At 39.2% G+C, this 26567-nt stretch overlaps 1 protein-coding gene across 1 annotated transcript in view; it reads left to right on the forward strand.

Moving 5' to 3' along the window:
- The window catches only part of LOC102306739 (NT-3 growth factor receptor), a gene marked incomplete in the record, with an annotated part of 98298 nt that overhangs the window by 55291 nt on the left and 16440 nt on the right, over nt 1–26567 (forward strand). Inside the window, 11 exon segments of the mRNA XM_014337191.2 lie at nt 295–437; nt 2688–2829; nt 7695–7807; nt 9243–9423; nt 10715–10729; nt 11945–11959; nt 12104–12150; nt 12585–12690; nt 20933–21121; nt 22956–23086; nt 25518–25690. Of these exon segments, the coding sequence (XP_014192677.1) occupies nt 295–437; nt 2688–2829; nt 7695–7807; nt 9243–9423; nt 10715–10729; nt 11945–11959; nt 12104–12150; nt 12585–12690; nt 20933–21121; nt 22956–23086; nt 25518–25690 (1255 nt within the window).

Here is a 26567-nt window from a genome sequence, read left to right on the forward strand (position 1 = left end):
AAAAAAAAAATCTCTTTGGGGTGGTATCAGATCAGTTTCAGTTTGAATCTCAGTGGTAGAGCATCCCCAGGGTGGAGAGAGCAGTGATTACAGCAGACTTTAATAGACCTGTAGCTGAAGGGAACAGAGGTGATGAGGAGGTATTAGGTAGGTATGGTGTTACGGAGAGATTGTTCAGATGATGGTGGGTTTTGTGAAAAGGATGGAAACGACTTTGGTGAATACATACTTTAAGAAGGAGGAACATAGGATAACATATTTTTCTCTTTCTCCTTCTCTGTATTCCCTTCTCAGACCTACCAGATATCAGCGTCAGCCACAGCAACCTCACAGTTGTCGAAGGTGATCAAGTAACGGCAATCTGTAATGGCTCTGGTTCACCATTACCTGAAGTGGATTGGCCTGTCACTGGCTTGCACTCCATCAATGCACAAGAGGTAGGGAGGGCATGCACAAATTCACAACTTCACAGAGAACGGACTAATCCTAGGCTTGAAATGACGGCATTCCGTAAATTGATACCAAATGGCAGCAGGACGTTCCTTCATAAATAGCTTTTCTATGTCTTCTTGGTATCATTTATTGACATAATTATTACTAGAAAGAGACCACTGTACTCTTTGGATTTATTTTAAAAGTTAGCTTTAGCTACTGATATGAAGGGGTTAATTAACAAAGCTACAACAACTAATTGTTGTAGCTCAATCACTTGCCTGTTTTTTATGGGAGTTGATTTTAACAATCATGTAGAAGCTTGAAATAACTGCCTCAAGACTACTTTTAATTTAATATTTGAGTCAACAGGCTGTCCTCAAAATTAAAATAAGCTTACTCACAAGTTTAATCGCATTCTGATCTTGTCCTGGGATAGGACATAAAACCTGATCATATAACAAAAAACCCTCCTTTTTTAATGACCATTTTTGACAAGTTTTAAATTTACCATAATCAATAGAATCAGGGGTTTAGAGCAAGGGTTCCCCACAGAGAGCCTTCTTCACCAACACATATGCCACCTAACACTGCCCCGTCTACCGAACCAGACCCGGGGCACCCTTTTGGGGGGCTGGTGAGCTCTGTGAAGTTGAGAACGAACCAGCCGTCATAGCCAGCAAGCCTGCTGCCATCTTGCTGTTTTGGAAAACTGGCGGTGATTTTCCAGAGAGAGGCCCAGGTGGTCCAGGATGGCTTTGCATGCAACAGGGAAGCTCCTTCTCGAAGCTGGTGCCAAGCTTAGGGCAGCCATCTGGTCCTCCCGCAACAAGAGCAGCAATAGCCATAGTGACCACTCCTCTGTAGGCTATTGGCATTCCTCTTTCATGTCCTGTAACAAGTCGAGGAATGTCTGGGGATCATCCTCTGCCCCCATCCGGTGCAACATCTCTCACAGGCCTGGGGAGGGCAGCCGTGAAGAGGACCCAGACTGACCGACCAGCGTCTCCAGGACATTGCATCTGGTGCTCAGCTTAGTACTGCAATTTTTCCATTTATTTAGTGCAGCTACACTCCAAAACTTGTGCTCTTGCTCCCCACAACTTTCCGGCCATCACTTCTCCAGCTTCACCACGCCCACTCTGCAGTGGAGCTGGAGACCACTCACTGCCACATAGTGAGCATCCTCACTGCGTATGATGCTGGATACCATGACTACTCAGATAAAGAAACAAATCAGAGAGGTTTGAGTTGTAGTATAATTCTCAAACGCACTCCTTAAAACAGATAACCCAGTAGCTCGAAAGTGTTTCCCTAATTTAGTAGATATTTATTAAAAATGTTTTGTTACTCTAAGTTTTTAAAAAAAAAAAAAAACCTTAGTAAAGAAAAGACATCTTACTACTCGTCACTGATAGAGGAAAACTGGAACAAGACCAAGTTTCTTTCTTCAGATTAAGAACTCTGTTGAGCTGTGTGTTTTTAAACTAGCGATGAATTTCTTCATAAATAAAAGTATAACTAACCGCTGAGACCGTTTCTCTTCGATTGGTCTTGCTGAGTATAGTTCATTAATTGCTTCCTCTGTCATATTTAGGCTGTGTGCAGGCAGGATGAGGACCCAAGCGCAAACTCACGGGAGAACAGGACTGAACTCAAAATACAGCTTTATTGCTGATGGAAGTTAAGGCGATACAAAATAATATGAAACTAAACTGGGGAGTCATAAAGGAACTGACTCACGAGGAAACACACGGAGGGGCACACAGTCATGAGGGAGAACGCGACACTGAACTGAGGGAGACGCGGACATAAATACTCAGAGGGTTAACGAGGGAAGTAGGAGCACACGGGGAACACAGGTGACACTGATAATTATAACAAGACATGGCAGGAGTAAACAACACTGATGGGAGACTGACAAAGTAAAACAGGAAGTGCACAGAGGTGCAGACAGGAGGGGAGAGAGAGACCAGACATAACGGGCTGGGGAAAACATTGAATGAAACACAAGGAGGGGAAATGAGGGCTCACAGATACACAGAGGGGCACACAGGGGGTAATCAAATAAGGAACATTTTAACAGGACAACCTGGAAACCAAGGCATAAATAAAGAAAAATACAAGATGCATGAAAACTGAGAATGCTGGGCCAACATGGCCCAGGACCATGACATCCTCTAAACAATCAATGTTTCTATTGGACCATATTTTTGTTGCTTATGCTTGTTTATTTTATCTTGTTGTCCCTCCAGGCTAGAGTCTACGACAATACTATTCACTCCATCAACATAACCTTGGTCAATGTAAGCAGAGATGACAACAACTTCCTATTAGTATGCACTGCCACCAACATAGTGGGCATGACCAATGCTTCAGTTCAGCTAACTGTTCACTGTAAGTAGACACCACAGACACAACGTTATACACAAAACTGCACTCCATGAAAACTGTGAAAAGTAGCATTATAAATAGTTGTGGAAATGTGAGTTGGCTACTGTATCCATTTTAAGCTCTCTTCTTTTAAATATATAAATCTTAGTAAGATGCACTCATAAATTAAAACTCTAGCTTTACTCTATGAGATTGTCTTTGAGATTTCTATGAGGCAGTTAAGTGACTGAAATACTGTGGAAGAGATTAATAATAGTAATAACTAGTTAAAGATGGGAGCTGACAAATTCATTGTTAAAATTTTGACTTTACATCTATTTTTGTTTTAGTTCTATTTTAGCTGCCAAATTTTGTAATTGTCTTGAATCAATATTTATAAGTATTAGTATATAGTAGTATATAATATATTAGCGTTATTAGATAGCTGCTTCTTTGTACTTAGGTTAATGTTTGTGCAAATCTTAGAATATTGCAGGGAGAAATTACTGTGGTATCATTTGTCTTCTTTGAGTGCATACTAGTGGTGTTTAAGGTTTATTGCAGCCAAGGGTATATGCAGAGGGCTAAATAATGTCACACAGTGACTAATATGTTGCAGCTGTGTTTGAGATTGTAGGGTAGGCCTTGGATTGTAAAGGACTGAAGCGGCTGCAAGAATATTATAGCAATAAAGGCCTATGCACAACAGACATGTAAAATCAGTGGACATATTTTATGTGTTAAAACTGGTTTTCAGACTCAACTATTCTTAATGCAGCTGTTTACACCAACCGTGTAACTGGCGGAATTTATGTTTTCAAACCAAGCTCGATTCTTTTTAAATTTTCAGAACCAGTACTGATAAAAAAAATGATTTGGGAAATAGTAGAGTAATCCTATTTAATCTCAGACCCACAGCTACAGTAGATGCTGCTCTGGGTCAGTGGGCACTCTAAAAGGATTTCACTGCCTCCTTAGATGTGGTCCCAACTCTGCCAGCAAGAGCTCAAACTATCCCACTGACATCCTGAAATATGTATAAAAGCCATTATACAGCTTTAACTCCTGGATCAAACCAGTCTCCCTGCTGCTGCTTCTCCTCAGAATTGGATGGAACGGAATCTCAGTTTCTTACATTTCTTGTTTAGAAACATCACGGCCAGCTCATGATCACTACATGTTGACTTCATTTTCTTACAGTGTGGTTTTGTTTTCTGCCAGTCCAGAAGTGGCACTTCTGGATGGATGCAAACTGCATTTCGTTGCCTTGTACTTGTGACATGTGCAATGACAATAAAGTTGAATTCTATTCTATTCTATTCTTGGTACCTAGTCCCACACTAAGTGTTGTAGAGGCTGTGTTCAACTGCCGAAAGACCACTTGTTTTTGTGATGTATACTATAACTATTTTGGTTATTTTTTATTTCTATTATTATTTAGCAGTGTTTAAAGTGGGATCTGGCAGGTGGAGAAACCGAGTTCAGGGTTAACAATGCAGTAATACAGGGAGATGACTCACCTGGAAATAAGTTGCATAATTATTTTTTTAAGCTGCAGTAGATTTTTTTCCCTCATCTGTATCAACAGCAGGTTATTGTAGTATATTGATCTGGACCAGTCTGAATAACCCCATGAGGGGGCAGCAAATGCAAAGCATCCAATAAGCTGTCTCCCAGCATAGTGTGGGGGCTTTTTTGGCAGGGGTCATGCACTGGGTCATCCTCCCTTTGATCAAGACAGCTGTGTGATTCCAGTCTAAACATCTGTGTAATGCTATTCTTAGTAACCATTAAAAGTGAGGAAGGTCTCCATTATACAGAGATCTATATATTTATTAAATTTCCTGACTTGCTTGGGCTCACTCTGCTGAGCTGCCTGGGACCTCTGACCATATAGTTTTTATTTTGTATGTATTCATTTTTTTTAATAAATTTTTGTATTGCTCCAATTTCCAGGTATTTTCAGGTATTTAGGGATTACCCACAATATTTCACCCATTTACTGGGGTAGCTATAGTCTAATCTAGTCTACATGCAAAAGTGTCCTTGGGCAAGATACTAACCCCAAGTTGCTCTCCAATGCATCCATTAATGTGTTAATATGTGTATTAATCTGTGTGAATGAATAAAAAGAAGTGCTTGTATGAATCGGTGAATGAGGTATGTTCTATAAAACACTTCGATTACTCAGGTAGAGTAGAAAAGCTTTAGGACAAGGACACGCCCTAGAGATGAAAAGGAATACAGAAATGAGACTGACTTCAGGACAGGACAGACTGGACACAAAGGGGAATTAACACAGTTAAACAAGGAACTAGAAACAAAACACAGAGGCACTAGCAAGAGCTATACTCAAGACTAAATAATGCAGAACTAAATTTGAAAGAAATAAATTATGAGCCCAAAACAAAAACTCAAAATACTTGGTAGAAACCCGGGGACATGACCAGTCCATTTACCATTACCATTCAAGCTTTTTTTTTTTTCTTTTTTCTTTTTTTAATGTGTTCATTACAGCTTTAAATATCTATATACAATCATCCATTTATGTATAATGATATTTGTTGTTATTTTTATCATTATTATTGTTATTATTATAATAAACTTTGTTTAACTCGGAAGTCCCACTGACATCAAAACCCTTTTTAATGGAGACCTGTCCAAGGTAACAGCTATATAAACTCAGTACATCTAGAAAAACATCATCTAATATTATCACCTCTTGAGACATCTCCACTGTGTTCCTGATGATGTATAAATTTAGCACTAGATGTAAGCATGTTTAAGTTCAAGTTCATCCCATACACAAGCATAGTTACACACAAAGGGATCCATGAGGAGGAGCATACAGGAAGTGCAGAATTATTAGGCCAAAATAGTCAAATGTGCAATCATCTTAGCAGAGGGATGCAGCAGTCTCAAAATTGCAAAGCTTCTGAAGCGTGATCATCGAACAATCAAGCGTTTCATTCAAAATAGTCAACAGGGTCGCAAGAAGCGTGTGGAAAAACCAAGGCGCAAAATAACTGCCCATGAACTGAGAAAAGTCAAGCGTGCAGCTGCCAAGATGCCACTTGCCACCAGTTTGGCCATATTTCAGAGCTGCAACATCACTGGAGTGCCCAAAAGCACAAGGTGTGCAATACTCAGAGACATGGCCAAGGTAAGAAAGGCTGAAAGACGACCACCACTGAACAAGACACACAAGCTGAAACGTCAAGACTGGGCCAAGAAATATCTCAAGACTGGTTTTTCTAAGGTTTTATGGACTGATGAAATGAGAGTGAGTCTTGATGGGCCAGATGGATGGGCCCGTGGCTGGATTGGTAAAGGGCAGAGAGCTCCAGTCCGACTCAGACGCCAGCAAGGTGGAGGTGGAGTACTGGTTTGGGCTGGTATCATCAAAGATGAGCTTGTGGGGCCTTTTCGGGTTGAGGATGGAGTCAAGCTCAACTCCCAGTCCTACTGCCAGTTTCTGGAAGACACCTTCTTCAAGCAGTGGTACAGGAAGAAGTCTGCATCCTTCAAGAAAAACATGATTTTCATGCAGGACAATGCTCCATCACACGCGTCCAAGTACTCCACAGCGTGGCTGGCAAGAAAGGGTATAAAAGAAGAAAAACTAATGACATGGCCTCCTTGTTCACCTGATCTGAACCCCATTGAGAACCTGTGGTCCATCATCAAATGTGAGATTTACAAGGAGGGAAAACAGTACACCTCTCTGAACAGTGTCTGGGAGGCTGTGGTTGCTGCTGCACGCAATGTTGATGGTGAACAGATCAAAACACTGACAGAATCCATGGATGGCAGGCTTTTGAGTGTCCTTGCAAAGAAAGGTGGCTATATTGGTCGCTGATTTGTTTTTGTTTTGTTTTTGAATGTCAGAAATGTATATTTGTGAATGTGGAGATGTTATATTGGTTTCACTGGTAAAAATAAATAATTGAAATGGGTATATATTTGTTTTTTGTTAAGTTGCCTAATAATTATGCACAGTAATAGTCACCTGCACACACAGATATCCCCCTAAAATAGCTAAAACTAAAAACAAACTAAAAACTACTTCCAAAAACATTCAGCTTTGATATTAATGAGTTTTTTGGGTTCATTGAGAACATGGTTGTTGTTCAATAATAAAATTATTCCTCAAAAATACAACTTGCCTAATAATTCTGCACTCCCTGTAGAGGATTATTATTGGTACTAAAACAGAAAATGTTACAAAGGTAAACTGGTTTATGTAATTTACTCAGTATTAGTTTATAGAAAAAATTATACCAGCTATGGCCAACTGACCAAATCATAAAGAACATGTAATGAACATGAGTCGAGTCTGGCTGTGGAACTTGCTGCACTGTCTATCCGCTATCTTGGTGTTGTTAAAGGCAAAATTATTTAAAATACCTATAAAAATAATTTCATACTTGAAGTTTTGTCCACATGCAAATACCCTTTAAATTTGTCCTGATGTGTAGTTTGCTTTGATGAGACTTTCTGGAGGCTGATGGTGAAGTGGGATTTAATTTCTGACACAAGCAGATCAGGTGGTAGAAAGGGTAGAAATACTTCTGTCATTTTGTTGCTTTCTACAAGACAGCCAAAATCATTCAGTTTTTCTCAATCTTTTTTTTAAAACTGCTACTTTAAAACCTTAAAAACCTTAAACCTGAAAGGAAATCCAATGCAATTTTAGAAGTGCACATTTCAGTGTTTTAAGGTTTTTTGACAGTAAAAACGATCAAGTTTATATGGGAAACACAAAAATAGTTTACTTCTTTCTTTGGTTTAATTTTAACTTAAGCAGGTGAGTACCTGTTAACATGTGCTATACAAGTGCAGATTGTTTACATTTTTTTCTTTATTCTTTGTCCTCTTTGTCTCTTAAGTTCCTCCCACCATTATTAGGCTGAAGGAGCCAGAACGCCGCCATGACACGTGCATTGAGTTTACCGTTCGTGGTTCACCCCACCCAGTCTTACGATGGTTCTATCAAGATAAGGTATATTTTTAATTTCATGCTCGTAAATCTATTGTGCACTATTTTTTTTTAATTTTGTTTGATAAAAATGTGTTGTGTACTTGTTACTTTCTGTAAAAGGAAATGTCATTTATGAAAAAACTGAATTTCTGTGCTCATCAAAAAAGCGGTTACATTTACAGCCCCTTAGTTAGTATTTACTCAGTACATTATAGTAAATTGTTGGGTAAATGCCACTGGGAAGAGGTAAATATTAATAAAAAAAAAAAAGACATACTCATCAACTCTAATACAAGTACTGCGAGGTTGTGACTGGTTTAGGTTGAAAGTAACTCAGCAACCATTTATTAGAAACATATTGTCTGTAAAGCTTCAATTCCACTTACAATTGTAGTTATCCAAGGTTTATTTTGGTAATTATAATAACCTTACTATGGATTATATAAAGTTGAAAATAGTCCTTTCAAATTTTAGTTTTTTGGTTTGTTTCATGTACCATAGAAATGCTAAATTTGTTTTTTGTAATCCTAAATGGGGATGAGATAGGATTAGAACTGAGCATATGAGTGGGACAGTTCAGGTTTTGAGGCAAGACTGAAATAGTTTGGATATGTGCAGATGAGGGGTACAGGGAACTTTCATGGATCAAGTGGAGGAGGACAAGCAGAGGGTTGGTGTGACAGAGGAGGATTCTAGAAATAAGAATAGATGGAGGCAGTTGATCTGCTGTGACTTCTAAAGGGAGCAGCTGACAGAAGAAGAAAAGTTATTTCTGATTAAATATTCATATTTCCTGTGGCACCCCTCAGACTTGTTGCTGTTTCCCCAAGTGACAAGTCCTTTGAAAGATCCTGGAAACAACTGTGCTAGTATGTATGTGGCATTGCAGTTAGAGTTTAAAAACAGGAGGTGACTGACACTAAACATAAAAATACAATTTGGGTCCACTGAATCGTAATGCAATATGAATTAGCAAATGCTAGATATGTTGTTCTATTTTATGAAATGCAGGAGAAAAGGTTTGTTTAACAGTCCAAATGTTACACAGAAGCTACCATAACTGTTTCCATGTCATTTTCTTCACATCATTACCTCAAAACAGCCAAAAGGGCAATGTTTGGAACATAGGGGAAGATGAATTTCAATTAATATCAAATATCATCCATTGTTATCAGCTTATTAATATATTTTATTTAGACTTCTATCTAGCTTTATCATTACATTTCTGAGGGACTACTATTTGCTGTTTGGTTTAAGAAAAAACCTGCTTTGTTAACTACCAACAATAACTACTAGGGTTTTAGAAAAAAATATTAAACTTACTTTTAAAGTAAAGATTTCTACAAAGTCTTAGAAGAAATGTTACAGAGCTCTGTATACTGTATCATGCACATAAGTTTTCAGGGCTGTAGCTGATCTCTTTCACATCAATCCTTGTCATTTCTTCACAATGTAGGAAATTTCCCACACTGAGTATGTGCGTCCTGACATGGATATTTACCTGGACTACATAGAGGGATGCCTAACCTTTAAAAACCCAACACACCACAATAATGGCAATTATACTCTGGAGGCCAGAAACTACCTGGGCATAGTCACCAGTACTGTGTATGGGCACTTCCTGGAAAAGCCTTTTGGTAAGTTCAATCATTTAGAGTTATACTAAAGTAAATCAAAAGCTTTGCCTTCACCCCAGCTGTGTCTTCACCACAGCACCTGCATCGCTGTCGGCACTACATCAATCTGTCAGTCACCTGCTCCAGTTTCCCCTTACTTTTGAACAAGACTCAGAGAAAGGGCAGTACATTTTGAGTGGGCACTCCATCCTTTTCTGATTGAGAGCCGTGGCTTTGAATGTCGAGTTCCTAATTCTTTTTCCTGCCAGTTCAGATGAGCTGCAAACCATCTTAGTATTGGCTGGAAGTCAAACCACGGTTCTCCGTCTGGCATAGATCTACCTAGGGAGGCTGAGGAATGGGATCCTCTTGTAGCTGGAGCACATTTTCCAGTCCCTTTCTTAAAAGGTTTAAATGTCATCCATTTCTGCCAGTCCAGAGAGAAATCTACATGTATCATTGCAGATGTGTTCCATGCCATTTCTATTTTATCAAAATCTTTCACAAACTAGAACAAGAAGAATGTTTATCCTGTAAAAGTTACGCAACCTTTTTGGGCTACAGCACCATAGGGTCCCACTCTTGCAAGTGCCCCCTGTTAAAGTGAACATGGAAGTTTCAAATGTATCAGTTGTCTGAATCAAGGAAAAGTCTTTACTTTTGAACATGACCCTGAATTATTAGTCTGCATGTTGATCGAATGTTAAACAATGGCAATAATGAAACTCAAAAACTGCTTTGCCACATTAAAAGTAATATTCAAACAAACAAAACATGAAATGTTCCCGGTCTAATTTAGCCTTGTACCACAAGGAACCACTGCATTATTCTGCTGCTTTCAAGCTCAGTTTTCAGTTTTGTTTAGAACCTTTGCAGGAAAAAGTAAAAAAAAAACAAAACAACAAGTTTCTGCTAAAGGAACATTTTAGTTCCCTGTGCTTTATCAGAGATTCCGATCAAGCACACTGTCATGATTTAGCATTCGGTTTGACTCAGTGTCACAGTTTTCTTATAAAACAAAACATGCTCTAATCATCGCCCTGTGTTAGTACTGGATGTAGTTGTGAAATAATGCTTATATTTAGCCTAAGTGTAAATTAGATGCGGAGAAATTAGAAAAGTCATACAGGATATGATAAGCTTCTTAGTAGTGTTATTTATTTCCAAATTTTTCACATTTTCAGTTTTCAGTCATTTACACCTGCTTTCTTTGAAGTGATGCCGTTGGTTGTTTGATCAGATTCCTTTGTAGAGTATGCCTTACAGAGGATCTTTTCCAATCATCACTTTTTCTCTTCTCTTTCTTTTATAGATGATTACGATTATGGTGAGTTTTATTATCCATCAATACATTATCACAATCAGAATACTTTATTGATCACTAGGGGAAATTATGTAGTTTTCCATTTCATTTGTTTTCCTTTAAAAAAAATAACAAAAAACAATACAATGAAAAGCCCAACAATCATTTGACCCCACTATGAGCAAGCACTTTAGTGATGGTGGGAAAGAAAAACTCCCTTGTAACAGGAAGAAACCTTCAGCAGAATCAGGCTTACAGAACTGGCAGCCATCTGCCGTGTGAGGGGAGGAAGACAAAGACACACTGCGGAAAAGAGTCAGGGATTGTTAATAAATAATAATCGTTGAATTCAGAGAGGTGCATAAACACAAAGTGAGTGAAAAAGCTGAAACACTCAAGGCATCATCAGCCTAGAGCTATTGCAGCTGAGGATTCGGGGTCAAGCCCTAACTAATTCCTTACTAACGCTAATAACATTTACAATAATAGATTACAGATTATTTGGGAATAAATTTCATTGCAGTAAATGTCTTTCTGAAAGTGGTCTAACTAAATTTAAGGATATAATTCCCTCACTGTCAACTTGAGTGTCATGTGCTAACACAATACAGAACAGCTTCCTGAACTCGACTCCCACAGAGGTAAATTATATTACTAATAGTTTTACATCTTCACTGTGTAAGACTCCATACTGTGGTTCCTCTGGGAAACTCTACCAGTACTTGAATCATTGGTATAACTCTTAAACACACACCTTAGAGCAAATAACTCATATGCTGAAGATGAAGTGGTGCTTGTTTATGTAATTACAGACCCCTCTTCACACACCAAGGTTTAATATGGAGTAATGCAGGCCGTGACAGATAGTTGCTCCTCCAATGAGCCTGGTTCTGTTTGAGGTTTCTTCCTGATAAAGGGGATGTTTTCCTTCCCAATGTCACCAAAGTGCTTGTTCAAAGGGTTTATCTCATAGGTGGGTTTTTCCTCTGTTTTCTCTGTATTATTGTAGGGTCCCTCATCTCACAATAAAAAGCCCCATGAGGAAATTACTGTTGTGATTTAGCAGTATACAAATCAAACTGAATTGAGTTGAATTGTTGCATGTATTATTTTTTGTTGTTTTGTCTAACATTATGAAAAAAAACATTCAACAAACGAAACTGTTCAGCAGCAGAAATCATATCAAGCAAAACTGCAAGAATTTGTTAATAATGTGTGATTTCTTTCTTTTTCTTAAAGGACCCACAGAGAAAGGTGAGTGGAATAAGATGCCACCGCCTAAAACAAGTCAGTTATGTTGCCCCAAACACTAACCAGCGACACCCAACAACTAAGAGATGCACCTGTACTTTACCTCTGCCTGGGAAAACAAACTAACATTTTTTGTTTTTCTTACAGTAATTCCAACTGCAGAGACTCACATACCGGAGGAAGATACTTTTGGGGTAAGAGAAACTGTCTGCCGCCTACAGTGCAGTTTTTAGACCCCTTCCCAGGCATCTCAACTGCCATTCACATCTTGCATCAGGTGATTTCAGTGGGTCAAATAATAGGGTGAGCTAAGGTCTCCCAATCGTTTCACCCGAAACCTCTGCTGATAATGACCCACAGCTTTTTTCACACCTTGGCATGTGGTGAGGCCCATGATTGATAGTGGGCTGACGACCCTCATATCTAGGGATTCTTCACCATTTGGTTTTAGAACTTAAAAATCTTACTAGTTCAAATATTACTGCCTGCTGAAGACAGTATTTTGTGATGTTTGTGGGTCTAAAGATACTGAGTCCTCGCTCCTGAAAATACTTTAGAAGTCAGGTACTTTCAATTCAATGCCGTGAAACTGTGTGACTGTGACGTTTAGACTTCATGTGATTTACAGGTATCCATAGCAGTGGGCCTGGCAGGATTTGCCCTAAGTTTAATGCTGGTGGTTCTCTTTCTTCTCATCAACAAGTATGGTGGACGATCCAAGTTTGGCATGAAAGGTAAGAGCGAATGTATTTTTAGTCTTTCTGCTCTGTCTTTGATCTGGAATAAAAATCACATGTGTGACTTATATGAAGGTGGGCAGCAGAAAGAGGAGCTCACAGTGCTGATTGTAGTCGTTCTAAATCTGCACTATAGAAATAAAATTGAACTGAATCCTTAGAAGGAAATATTAGAAGTGTGAAATCTGCTTTGCTCGTTTTTTCATTGTGTGCACACACTCATATGAGTATATAGTGTGGTGCAGAGGTGGGACCAAGTCATTGTTTTGCAAGTCTCAAGTAAGTCTCAAGTCTTTATCCTCAAGTCTCAAGTAATGTCAGGCAAGTCAGAGTCGAGTCTCAAGTCACTGGTGTAAAAGTCCGAGTAAAGTCACAAGTCTGAAATTTTGAATTTCAAGTCCTTTCGAGTCTTTAAAAAAAAACGAAAAAAAATGTTGCAGTTATGCTAAATGTAAATATTAGACCATGTAATTTTTAAATCTGTGTTTTTCTCAACACATGACAAAATAGTGAACTTAGAAAATATACACAAATTGTGAAATTGCACCTCTTTAAAATGCAGCTCAATTAAACCTAGCTCCAAGAATAATTTTCACCGACAGTTCTGAGATAAGCTGCATGTTATTCTTGGATGCGGTTGTAGGACCGGCTTTAAAATCGCATGACAAAAATATCATACATAAATAAATGATTTTTTTTTAAAATATCATTAAAAAAAAACTGCATCACCAACGTAGCCTGGACAACATTTGCTAGTTAGATGAAGTCAGCTATCTCATCGTAGCATATTTATATGCATATTTATAATCATACGGTTCTTGGAGTGAGTGCATACACTCATGAAGTTTAGTAACTTCAGGTCACTGCAACAAGCCCAGGTACAGTTTACCGACGGATGGGTGCAGGACCTTGAAATGCACCGTGTAGAAGAAAGACCATCGTACGTATCATAAGTTTACCAGTCTCACAAATCGTCGTCATAAATACACATTCGTTAACCGTTTATTAATAGGACCTTTGAGCTCAACGGTAATTAATTAGTAGTGGAAATAATTTCTGGTAGCATCACAGAAATGTAGCAGTGACAATAATACTGTATGCTGTAATCGTACTGGGCAATTAGTGATACAAAACAACTGTTTTATCCTGTGAATAAAAGTATATGTTTTTGTCAATGTACCATAATAACAGAAGCGAAACGCAATATTGTGTCAGGACAATTCACTATTTATGCACAATAAACAATAAAAGGAGCATAGCGCGACAATTTCTGTTCAGCGCCAGACTTGCTTGTAACCTATATCACCAATTATGTTATGAAAATGACGCATTAACTACTAAAAAACACTGACCTTCGTGTAAATGCTTGGAGCAGACTAACCTGTGAGCTGGAGTGTTCTGGGACGTTATATTTGGTCTTTGAATGGCTGCAATCCAGGCCATCCGTCGCGTCTTTGTTACTTCGGAAACATGGCTCGAACAATTTCTCTTCAACGACGTAATCCGATAACAACCGATCTCTTTACCCGTCGGCTTCCCGTGGCTGTCATGCGACCGGCTATTGCAGTTAATAATACAACAGCTTCTTGACATTTTTGTGTTTCTTTTTATCGCTGTTAACTGATTTTAATTGAAAGCCTGCGTGCGCTAGTACCGCTTGCCACGAGTTCCCAGAATCCTTTGCGGTTCTACCCGTGAATGACGTCACATTTTCAATCTCTATATAATATGCATGTTAAATTTTATATTTGGGGTGAAATATCAAGTCTTTTCAAGTAAACCGGTTCAAGTCCAATTCAAGTCCCAAGTCATTGGTGTAAAAGTCCAAGTCAAGTCACAAGTCTTAGAACATTTTTTCAAGTCAAGTCTAAAGTCATAAAATTAATGACTCGAGTCTGACTCGAGTCCAAGTCATGTGACTCGAGTCCACACCTCTTGTGTGGTGGACTGCAGAAAATTGCAGATAATATTTGTGACATACTATGCAAACATGGTACTATACTATGCAAGCAATACAAGTGCAATCAAGACCAAATGGAGGAACAATAGAAAAACACATAGGAGACAACAAAGTGCCAAAAAAACAGTTTGACTGTTTGGCCAGTCTGGACTTTTTTTCACCTTTGACCTCTACAGCATCTTTCTTTTCCCTCTTTGTCACTTGATGCATGCTGTGATGAAATCATTTTTTTGGTTGGATAAGACTTTTATTTTATATTATTTACTGACTAGTAAGGAACAACCAGCACAGCATTCTGTTTTAAATCTATATGAACTGATTATGATAACATATTGCAAGACTAAGTGATACGTTGTGTTGTATGTTATTTGATTAGCTATACTGCTGATGGCAAAGATATTGGGATTTTTAGCTTGCTAAATGTCACAAGTGTGTACAAAAGCAGTACAATTCCTTGGAAATATTGGGAAACAGATGTTTCCATCCATAATTTATTCTCCCTATTGTTATTCTGAGAAGCAATTAGAAACGTGCTCTGTATTATTGTAGGGTCTATACCTAACAATGTAAAGTACCTTCAAGCAACTGTTGCTGTGATTTGGCGCTATGTAAATAAAACTGAATTGAATTGAAATCAAAATGTTACATTGAAAATAAATGGGGAGACACTAGTGGTGAAAACTTGACTATAAAAAAAATCAACAAAGAGAAGCATGCTACTGGCATGCAGTATGGGTGGAACGGGTACACTGAGTAGCATGTGGTCTTTGCCGTGCAGCAGTACACAGTCCTAGCTGAGTGTCTGCAGCAGAACAGAGGTTTAAAGCTACAGCATGTCAACTCACACACTGCCATCATGAGGTGGTATCTAGAGGTGGGTGTTTGCACATATCAAATCTAGAAATAGTGAAAGTAAACTGTCCACAGAATGCTCATGTTTACCAGCCTGACTCATATCAGTGGATTCAAAAGGGATTAGAGTGGGAAAAGGTCCAGGCATGATGAGTCAAGCTTGGATTTTTCTCAGTTTCACATTGTCACTCTGTTTGGTTGGAGAGTTTATGTGCTTCAGTTCAAACCAAATTTTCTTTTTAGTGTCTTGATGAGAATTAAAGTTACTAGACAATTTTTATTTCTTCTGTGCACCAACCCAATCCATAAATCGAACAATTGAGATGTGATTGAAGTGCAGCTTTTACATTTTTAATTTAAAGGGTTTCACAAAGGTGTAAAAGAGAGAGGCAACAAAAGCCCAATTAGATGAATGTTTTCTATCCTGAAACTGCTGTCAGGCAGCTTTTTCTGAAGAGAAACTGACAAAAAAATGGTGTTTCACCTTGCAGAAGGCACAATCACGTTGTGACTTGTGTGTAGGTTCATTCTTAATAAAACTAAAGGCTGTTAAATATTGGAGTTGCAAAGATACCCTGTGCTCTCTGAGGTAAAATGAGTTGAAGTACTTAAGGTGATGATGTTCTTACACAAATGAGAAACCCCATAGTTGCAGTTATTATGATAATTATTAGCTTTGACAGTATGCACACAGGTCAGAGCTCAGTGATGGGTGACCATTAACTGTGATACTTATAGGGACAATTTCTCATCAACAGAGAAATACTGAGTGTATCACTTCATCTTCACATTGCTGTACTGCAGTGTAGTTAGATTACAGTTGTTTCGTAGTCTCCACAGAGAGCTGTTTTAGTGGATGTTACTTGGGCTATGGAGCTATTGAAGCTATGGAGCACAAGCTGTAATCAACATGAAAATTTAAACTCCCCAACACAATGATTCTTTCCAACTTAATGGAGGACAATAAGAAATCACCAAAATACACTAAGAAACTCACAGCTGATCCTGATGGTCTACAGATTAAAATGACATAGAAAGGATGAATCCAACCAATCGTCATCATCTGTATCTCAAAGGATTTAAAAGAAGAATTATTCAACATTTGACAAAAAAAATTGCTAAAAATTACAGCCAGTGAATGGCAAACAGCATTAATAATTTCGTAACTAATTGTTACAAAGCATAATTAATTGTATCTAATTGATATAGATTATGAAAAGAGATTGTTAGGAGAGTACATTCAATTCAATTTTATTTATATAGCGCCAAATCACAACAAAAGTCGCCTCAAGGCGCATCATAGATACAGAGAAAAACCCAACAATCATATGACCCCCTATGAGCAAGCACTTTGGCGACAGTGGGAAGGAAAAACTTCCTTTTAACAGGAAGAAACCTCCGGCAGAACCAGGCTCAGGGAGGGGCGGCCATCTGCTGTGACCGGTTGGGGTGAGAGAATGAGATGATAAATGAGATGCCAATTTTACTTTACATTAAAATACATCAGTGACCTATGTCCGGCCCTCAGTGTGATCAGTGTGGCCTGAGTGAAGCCCTAGAGAAACTATGTTTTAATGGCCATGAACACACAGAAACCCAATATGAACCATCTGGCTGTTCACGTGCATGCACGCTCACATTTTGAAGACATTTAGCTTACAGTGAGATGAAGTGTACTGATATTGTGTCACTGTTCACTTCCATTGCTCCAAATGCATGGTTTGTAAAAGAATAAAAAAGGGATGATTCCATTAGGGCTTCATAAATCCTGCTCCTCAGAGACTCTTTTTGGGAGAAACTCTCTGGTTTCTTCTAAGAAAGAACATTGGCATCTTTATGTCACTGTACTCTCCTTTTGGTTCCAATAGGATTGTTGTGTTCTTAGGAGAATAAAAAATGTCTGTAATTGAATTTGTTATGGTCCTTGGTCAATCCAGTCCATTCTTTAGTATGACCTTTTTTTAGTTGTTTTATTCTACTGTAAACCTTGAATGATACCATGCTCTCCCCCCATTGAGCTACGGTCTGTCTTTCTACATCTGTCTGTCTGATGCATATAGTCATATACAGTGGGGCAAAAAAGTATTTAGTCAGCCACCGATTGTGCAAGTTCCCCCACCTAAAATGATGACAGAGGTCAGTAATTTGCACCAGAGGTACACTTCAACTGTGAGAGACAGAATGTGAAAAAAAAATCCATGAATCCACATGGTAGGATTTGTAAAGAATTTATTCGTAAATCAGGGTGGAAAATAAGTATTTGGTCAATAACAAAAATACAACTCAATACTTTGTAACATAACCTTTGTTGGCAATAACAGAGGTCAAACGTTTACTATAGGTCTTTACCAGGTTTGCACACACAGTAGCTGGTATTTTGGCCCATTCCTCCATGCAGATCTTCTCGAGAGCAGTGATGTTTTGGGGCTGTCGCCGAGCAACACGGACTTTCAACTCCCGCCACAGATTTTCTATGGGGTTGAGGTCTGGAGACTGGCTAGGCCACTCCAGGACTTTCAAATGCTTCTTACGGAGCCACTCCTTTGTTGCCCGGGCGGTGTGTTTTGGATCATTGTCATGTTGGAAGACCCAGCCTCGTTTCATCTTCAAAGTTCTCACTGATGGAAGGAGGTTTTGGCTCAAAATCTCACGATACATGGCCCCATTCATTCTGTCCTTAACACGGATCAGTCGTCCTGTCCCCTTGGCAGAAAAACAGCCCCATAGCATGATGTTTCCACCCCCATGCTTCACAGTAGGTATGGTGTTCTTGGGATGCAACTCAGTATTCTTCTTCCTCCAAACACGACGAGTTGAGTTTATACCAAAAAGTTCTACTTTGGTTTCATCTGACCACATGACATTCTCCCAATCCTCTGCTGTATCATCCATGTGCTCTCTGGCAAACTTCAGACGGGCCTGGACATGCACTGGCTTCAGCAGCGGAACACGTCTGGCACTGCGGGATTTGATTCCCTGCCGTTGTAGTGTGTTACTGATGGTGACCTTTGTTACTTTGGTCCCAGCTCTCTGCAGGTCATTCACCAGGTCCCCCCGTGTGGTTCTGGGATCTTTGCTCACCGTTCTCATGATCATTTTGACCCCACGGGATGAGATCTTGCGTGGAGCCCCAGATCGAGGGAGATTATCAGTGGTCTTGTATGTCTTCCATTTTCTGATGATTGCTCCCACAGTTGATTTTTTCACACCAAGCTGCTTGCCTATTGTAGATTCACTCTTCCCAGTCTGGTGCAGGTCTACAATACTTTTCCTGGTGTCCTTCGAAAGCTCTTTGGTCTTGGCCATGGCGGAGTTTGGAGTCTGACTGTTTGAGGCTGTGGACAGGTGTCTTTTATACAGATGATGAGTTCAAACAGGTGCCATTCATACAGGTAACGAGTGGGGGACAGAAAAGCTTCTTACAGAAGACGTTACAGGTCTGTGAGAGCCAGAGATTTTCCTTGTTTGAGGTGACCAAATACTTATTTTCCACCCTGATTTACGAATAAATTCTTTACAAATCCTACCATGTGGATTCATGGATTTTTTTTTCACATTCTGTCTCTCACAGTTGAAGTGTACCTCTGGTGCAAATTACTGACCTCTGTCATCATTTTAAGTGGGGGAACTTGCACAATCGGTGGCTGACTAAATACTTTTTTGCCCCACTGTAGGTCTTCTGGGAGTGAAATTGAATCGAGGCTGTACTACATGCAGAAAATCTATATGAAAATTAATTATGAAAAACTATTAGGCATATATTTATTTAGTTCGGTGCATTTGTAGTTCAGGGTTTAGATAATAAAATGTAGATTTAGGTTTAACATGTTGGTGGACAATTCTTAACTTACAAAATATCTGAATTGTAACTTTATTGTATTGAGAGGGTTCTTTTTCATTGTGTCTGAGGGATTAAATTTTAGCCGCCCCCACTTTAACAAGCTGCACATGTTAAAACTATACTCATCTGTGGATTAATCATATATTCTTTTTTTTATTCAGTTCATTTCTTCAAAGAATGTCATGTTTGCAGTTTGCCAACACTGCTGTAACATTCAAGGCACAAAGCAGCAACCAGCATCACAATGAGTTTGTTGCTGTGACAACTGAGTGTTTTCTCTGAGTTTCCCACCCAAGCCAGTGAAAAGGCTCTGAGTGTTTTAGCCATCTTTATATAGTCCGTCTGTGGCTGTACACTCACTTTTTCGTGAGCGTACAGCCTTTTTTGGCAACTATGACTAAATTATCTAATAAAGGATAAACAGTTTCGAACTTAAATGTTCTTAAAGGTCAGGAAGTGAACTCACAGCCAAACCTTAATCATAAAAAACAAAAAATGATACAGCAGTCTAGCTGCGTCATTTGTTATATTGTAATTGTTTACACTGATATCTGCGATAGAGATCCAAATATTTGAGTGAAGATGAGGCTGAAATTATTTGAAGTCAGTAGGTAGTGATTTCAAATCAGTTGATCTCGAATCTGCAGTGCATGTTACTATGGAGATTGTACTTCGATAAGTAATCATCCACCTTCATAGTGCAAAAAACCCAGGGTTAACCCTGAAGTTACAGAGATAAGGTGAAATCCTGCTTCGTAATACAGTCCTCTGGGCAGCACAGATACATAAAAACTCTGGACTGACCTACTGAGTAAACAGGTCAGCCCAGCTTTGTGTGACAACTTAGTAGGATTGCTAATAAGGCAGATAAGACAAAGCTGTAGTACTGACAAAATTATTCACTCACCCATCTGAATCACTGAATTCAGAAGTTCCAATAACTTCCACTGCCACAGGTGTATAAAATCAAGCACCTTGGCATCCAGACTGCTTTTGCAAACATTTGTGAAAGAATGGGTCGCTCTCAGGAGCTCAGTAATTTCCATGATACTGTGAAAGGATGCCACCTGTGCAAGTCCAACTATGAAATGTCCTCACTACTAAATATCCCACAGTCTACTGTCAACAGAGAGAATTAAAGCACTTTAAACAACTACTGTCACTAAGACAACAATATAATTCATGTTTGCCTTATTTTTATATTTGTCATGTTTGTGACATAAAGTATATCTTGAACTGGCTTTGAAGTACAAGCTGTTTGGATTCTAGTTTGTTGATTGATTGTTATGACTGATTGTTAAGGTTAGCAATATCGTCCTAAAACACAGCCTATTCATTGTGTCCTCTGTAGCGCATAAAAACCGTTGAACTGAAAGATACTTTTTTCCTCGGTTCTCAGGAGGATAAGTCACACTTAATCAATGAAGAAACTCTGCTTTTACCCTTGCATCACATCCCTTTGTTTCAGAGACTCTTCTTATAATAACAGGAAATATTTGAGGAAGTGTCCTAGACTTAGAAACAGTTAGTGACTGACTGTATAGAGATATTCATCCAATCTAAACACTCCATCTGTGTCTTTGTAGGTCCGGTGGCAGTGATAAGTGGTGAGGAAGACTCTGCCAGTCCCCTTCATCATGTTAACCATGGGATCATTAGCCCCTGTACACTGGATGCTGGACCAGCTGCAGTGGTGATTGGAATGACTAGAATTCCTGTTATAGAGAACCCACAGTACTTCAGACATGGCCACAACTGCAACAAACCTACCACCTGTAAGTGAAAACATGTATTCAGTTTTCAGTTCGATTCACTTCAGTTTTACCTATATAGCACTGATTCACAACAACACTCTTGGAGTATTTTATATTGTAAGGTAAAGACAGAGGAAACCCAACAATCAGACGACCCCCTATGAGTAAGCACTTGGGGATAGAAAAAGTCCCTTTTAACAGGAAGAACTGGTTGCAGAACAAGGCTCAGGGAAGTGAGTCCATCTGGCGTGACCATTTGGGGACGAGGGGAGGACAAAGACATGTTGTGAAATAGAACCAGAGATTAATAATAACTAATGTCTTGATGCATGCTCAATCAACCAGGTAAGTAAATGCCAGAAGCTTGATTCTGTTCATCTGGACGAAACGTTTTCAGTGAGAGAAGTGCGCTTTGACAGTCATCCAAGTGACTTCTTCAGTCTCAGCTGACTGCAGTTTCCCCCAACCTTATAAATAGTACATTTGCACAATAACTGAAACAAGCCCACTGAATGAACATTGGGCTGTGAGGTCAGGTCTTTGATCATTAATATCCAAATTGTCATGACCATTGATCAACAACCATTGATCAGACCACTGATCATTGATCGGAGACCATTGATTAGTCGCCATGAGTACCACTCACAGAGAGTTGGGGAATGGCTGCAATCACAGCATTCACTGTGTACTCATTGTTAACAGTTCGATTACTGTGCTCTTAAAAAAATATCAATATGGACTTAAAATAGAGGTGGATTTAGTCTGATATATTTGTCTCTGAATAGCTTCCCCTTGAAAATGAGGGAACTGTTCAGATGCAGGTATTCAGATTCTGTCTCTCACACACACACATACACACACAAATTTTGAGAGGAGAATATTTAAATGAATCTTACAATGATTCACTAAGGCAAACTGTGCTTTGCACTTGATATGGTTCTGGTGGAGCAGAGCTTCACACATTTCTGAGCATTAGAGGCAGGGACAAGAGACGCCACAAAAGGCCTTATACCCCTGACATTAAATGGTCAAATGCCAATAAACTGGTTCACTGTTAAATAAAAACTTGATGCTGATGTTTTTGAATAATTCCACTAAGTGTTATTCAGTCATGAAACTCATTGATTGTGTATGTAACAATGTTATCTTTATTATCATTTTATTCCGATGATTATTATGATATGCACTTACTCTGCTGCCATCACCTTCCTCAGCTGTGGTAGCAGCTGTGTGTAAGAAACTCAATGATGATGAGTCCCATGGTATATTACAGTGGCATTAATTGTGACCCAGTGGTGGAACAGTTTTCAGTGTGTGTGTCTTAGATAACTTCCTCCTTAATGACAGTAACTGTACTAATTACCAAGCAGCCATATAATCACATAAATTTATATTAAAATAATTCCTTGCATAAATATACGCTATTTGAGATATAATATTAAGGTGTAATCGAAGCCCATTTTAGTCCCTGAAAATGTGTCATTCACTGCTACAGGCAGGAAAAATATCTGTTGTAAATAAAATCCACTTGTGCTAAATCCCAAAACAGTGTGTTCAAATGAAAAAAATCTTCTTTTTTTTAATCCATAAAACACATGTAAAAAAAACAAACCCAAAACTATTTTAGATCATCCACAGAGAACAGTTTCAGTAATCTTCTGTTTGATTAGTTTAAAGTAGATCTATTCATAAGTTTTGCAGTTTTATTCAACTTCATGATGTAAATTGTAGCCAACAGGTGGCAATCAAACATAAGCAGCGGGAATGAATACTTGGGAGGTTTCATTTGAGTGGCTGTTTTGTAGTAATAATAATGGCTGAAAACTCATTTCCTCCTTATCTCTTTCTTTTTCAGATGTTCAGCATATTAAGCGACGGGACATAATTCTGAAAAGAGAGCTTGGTGAGGGAGCCTTCGGTAAGGTGTTCCTGGCTGAGTGTTACAACCTGAGTCCCACTAAGGACAAGATGCTGGTAGCTGTAAAGGTAAGCTACATAGATATAACTAGTGTGTGTGTGTGTGTGTGTGTGTGTGTGTGTGTGTGTGTGTGTGTGTGTGTGTGTGTGTGTGTGTGCGTGCTCAGAGCATTATAGAAACAGACTACTGTCTAAAGAGGCTTTAGCTCAGGTGGTAGAGCGGGTCATCTACTGATCGGAAGGTTGGTGGTTCAATCCCTGGCTTCCCCTGTCTGCATGCCAAATATCCTTGGGCAAGACACTAACCCCAAATTGCTCTCTGATGCATCCATCGGAGTATGTGTGTGTGAATGTTACCGTATTTCCCGGACTACAAAGCGCACCTGAATATTAGCCGCACAAGCTAAAATCAGGGGAAAATCCTGTTTTGTACATACATTAGCCGCACCTGACCAAAAGCCGCAGGTGTTTCAATGTTGACTTATCATATGTAAGAGAATATGCACAAAGGGAATTGTCAGGAAAGAGATGGCTGTTTGGAGACATCACTTTTATTAATATTTTGAGAAACAAGTTATGGGTACATATTTGCACATGTAGTACATAACAGTAGCCTACAGCACACCAGAAAAATAGATTCGGACTACCTTTTAGGCTCAAGTGCAGTGACACGGCTTCAACAAGAAGAAAAGTCAGTCATTCACCACCATCTTCCTGCGCACTAAAACCACCAAAGTCCTCTTCTCCAGTGTCGGATACAAACAGGCTCAGGATGGCTTCGTCATCCACTCTCAGCTTCTTTCCTTTGTTGTCACTTTCAAAACCAAACAAATCCTCGTTGTCAGTGTCAGAGTCGAACACCCTCAGAAGGGCCGTGGCAGTGTCCTCCTCTCCATCATGCAGCAGTCCAGCCCTTCGAAATCCGTTGGTGATCATGGATGTTTTCACACTTTTCCACGCTGTCAGATTCCACCGGTGGATTTGAGCATAACTTGCTTTTCGCAAGTTTATCGCCGCTCGTCATCCACGACTCCCGCTGAATGCGTAGCGCTACTTTGAAGTTTGTTTTTCGCACTATGTTGCCTGGTGGATGGACACGTGACCAACATACCACTCTTGAACCCCGATACTGTGTGTCTGATCACATGCCCTTCCGCCAGGCAACGTAGTGCCGTACAACAGCGGAACAAACAAAACAAATCGTCTTAGGATATGACAAAAATCATGGACAATCCATAGAAAAGCCGCACCTGACTAAAAGCCGCAGGGTTCAAAGCTTGTGCAAAAAGTAGCGGCTTATAGCCCGACAATTACGGTACTTAGAAAGCACTTAGAAAAATGTGCTGGTGTGAATGGGTGAATGTACAGGTTGTGTACTTGTACATTGTGTACTTGTAGAAAAGCGCTATATAAGAACCAGTCGATTTACCATTTACTGTGACCTGGATGACTGAGAACCTACACAGATGAGTCAGACTACTACACTCTCTTCGGTGTCTTTTAACTTGACCTCTGATTTTGCCCAACCCAAAACCCTGACTTCTTTAAAATATTTCTGGCCCATTCTTAAAAGCTGGGTCTGTGGCAGGAAATCAACCAATTTAAATCAACTCTACCAATTCTGCCAAGAACAGTGGTCAAATATCCAGCCAGAATTATGTCAGAAGCTTGGTGATGACTACCAAAAGCATCTGGTCGAAGTTAAAATATATTAGTGAAGGAATCTAAGCACTGTGTTGATTCAAACTGAGTTCAAAGAGCAATGGCAATAACCCTTCACAAACAGTGCAGTCTCTGCACATTTCTCATTAACACTGAGGTTATCATCCCTGTCCACTCAAAAAGCCAGTGTGAGTGTGAACACATCTCCATGAAACACTACAAACTGCATTCACAGTTTTCCTTTATTCTGTTAATAAGCTTACCTAGCTCGTCCACCCTATTTTCCAAGGACTTTACATCAATTACAGCTGGTACATCCTGTTTATATTTCTTCTTAGCTGTCCACTTACTTCATGGTCTGTCTCCCCTGTGGCTCCTTCAGAATTACAAGTCTTACTCCAGGCTGTAGGACATGAGATGCAAAACAATGAGTTATCTCAACTTAGTTGTGCAAGGAAGGTCAACCTTATCGGGTGATAAAGTCATTAAAACAGCACAGCAACAACAATAATGGGAAGTGCTGTAACAGGCTGCCACTTAACAGGGTGCCAAAAAATGGAAGTCTGTGTGACAACTCACCGGTGTTAAGTACAGAAAATAACTGGCATTTGTGGTCAGATACTGGCAGAATCTGGCCCAATTTAAGGATCATTTACTGTAAGTAATTAATGAAGTTTCTGTTGAAAAGTTCACGAGTGCATATAACTCCCTTGCTTTGAAAAGCTTATGGATATACACATGAGGGAGGACTGTTACCATAGCTATCCGAGCTATCCGAGTGTAACATTTGTGCTGTGATACCATTGTATGACAAAAGAATACTCTCTGAATCTCCCAGACGCTGAAGGATCCCACACTTGCAGCCAGAAAGGATTTCCAGCGTGAGGCTGAGCTCCTCACTAACCTTCAACACGAGCACATAGTGAAGTTCTACGGAGTGTGTGTGGATGGAGACCCTCTCATCATGGTCTTTGAGTACATGAAGCACGGAGATCTCAATAAGTTTCTCAGGTAAGTCAAGCATTGAAGCAGCAGGTGTGTCTTTCTTCTTCTACAGGGTTTTGATGACAGTTTTACCAGTAGATTCTACTTGTAACAGTGCTATTCACTAATGTGTGTCTGTGAGAGATATGATGACAATATTAAAACATCTATTGTTTCATATTATACTCTATTATTTATTTCGTGATGTTGCAAAACACACTGTTTACTGTCAACATTTTTCATTGCTTTAGATAACAGTAATGGTCACCAAAGAACTTCCTAAACGAGGGGCTACCTCTGTAGCATGGACATGGTTTATTATGGAAAGTCTGACACTAAGCAGGAAACTGTATTGAACAAATTACGCAGCAAACAAGTCCTACAGACATTAACACAACAAACCTCTTCCACAACCTAAGCAAGACTCATAAAAGAGTATGGACTCAAAGGTTAGAACTGGCTTTTATAATATAATAAAGACTCACGGAGATAATTGCAGCCATTACACTTCCATCTATAAATACAGTTATGGCCAAAATGATCGGCACCCCTGGAAGTTTTCCAAAAAATGCACAATTTCTCCCATAAAATTGTTACAATTACATTTGTTTTGGTGTACACATCTTTATTTCCTTTATGTGCAGTGGATCAACATAAACAAACTTGAATTTGACAGCTTTTCCCACAAAATGCAAAAACTGGGCTGGACAAAATTATTGGCACCTTCAACTTAATATTTGGTTGCACTCTCTTTTGGTACTGCAATCATTCAATTCCTATAACCATCAACAAGCTTTTTACACCTCTCAACTGGAATTTTAGACCATTCTGCATTTGCAAACTGCTCAAGGCCCCTCAGAATTGAAGGGCACCTTCTCCCAACAGCAGTTTTGAGATCTCTCCA

This window comes from Haplochromis burtoni, unplaced genomic scaffold (genome assembly GCF_018398535.1).
Source record: "Haplochromis burtoni strain Fernald_Lab_line unplaced genomic scaffold, NCSU_Asbu1 Contig_169, whole genome shotgun sequence".
Classification (NCBI taxonomy): Eukaryota; Metazoa; Chordata; class Actinopteri; order Cichliformes; family Cichlidae; genus Haplochromis; species Haplochromis burtoni.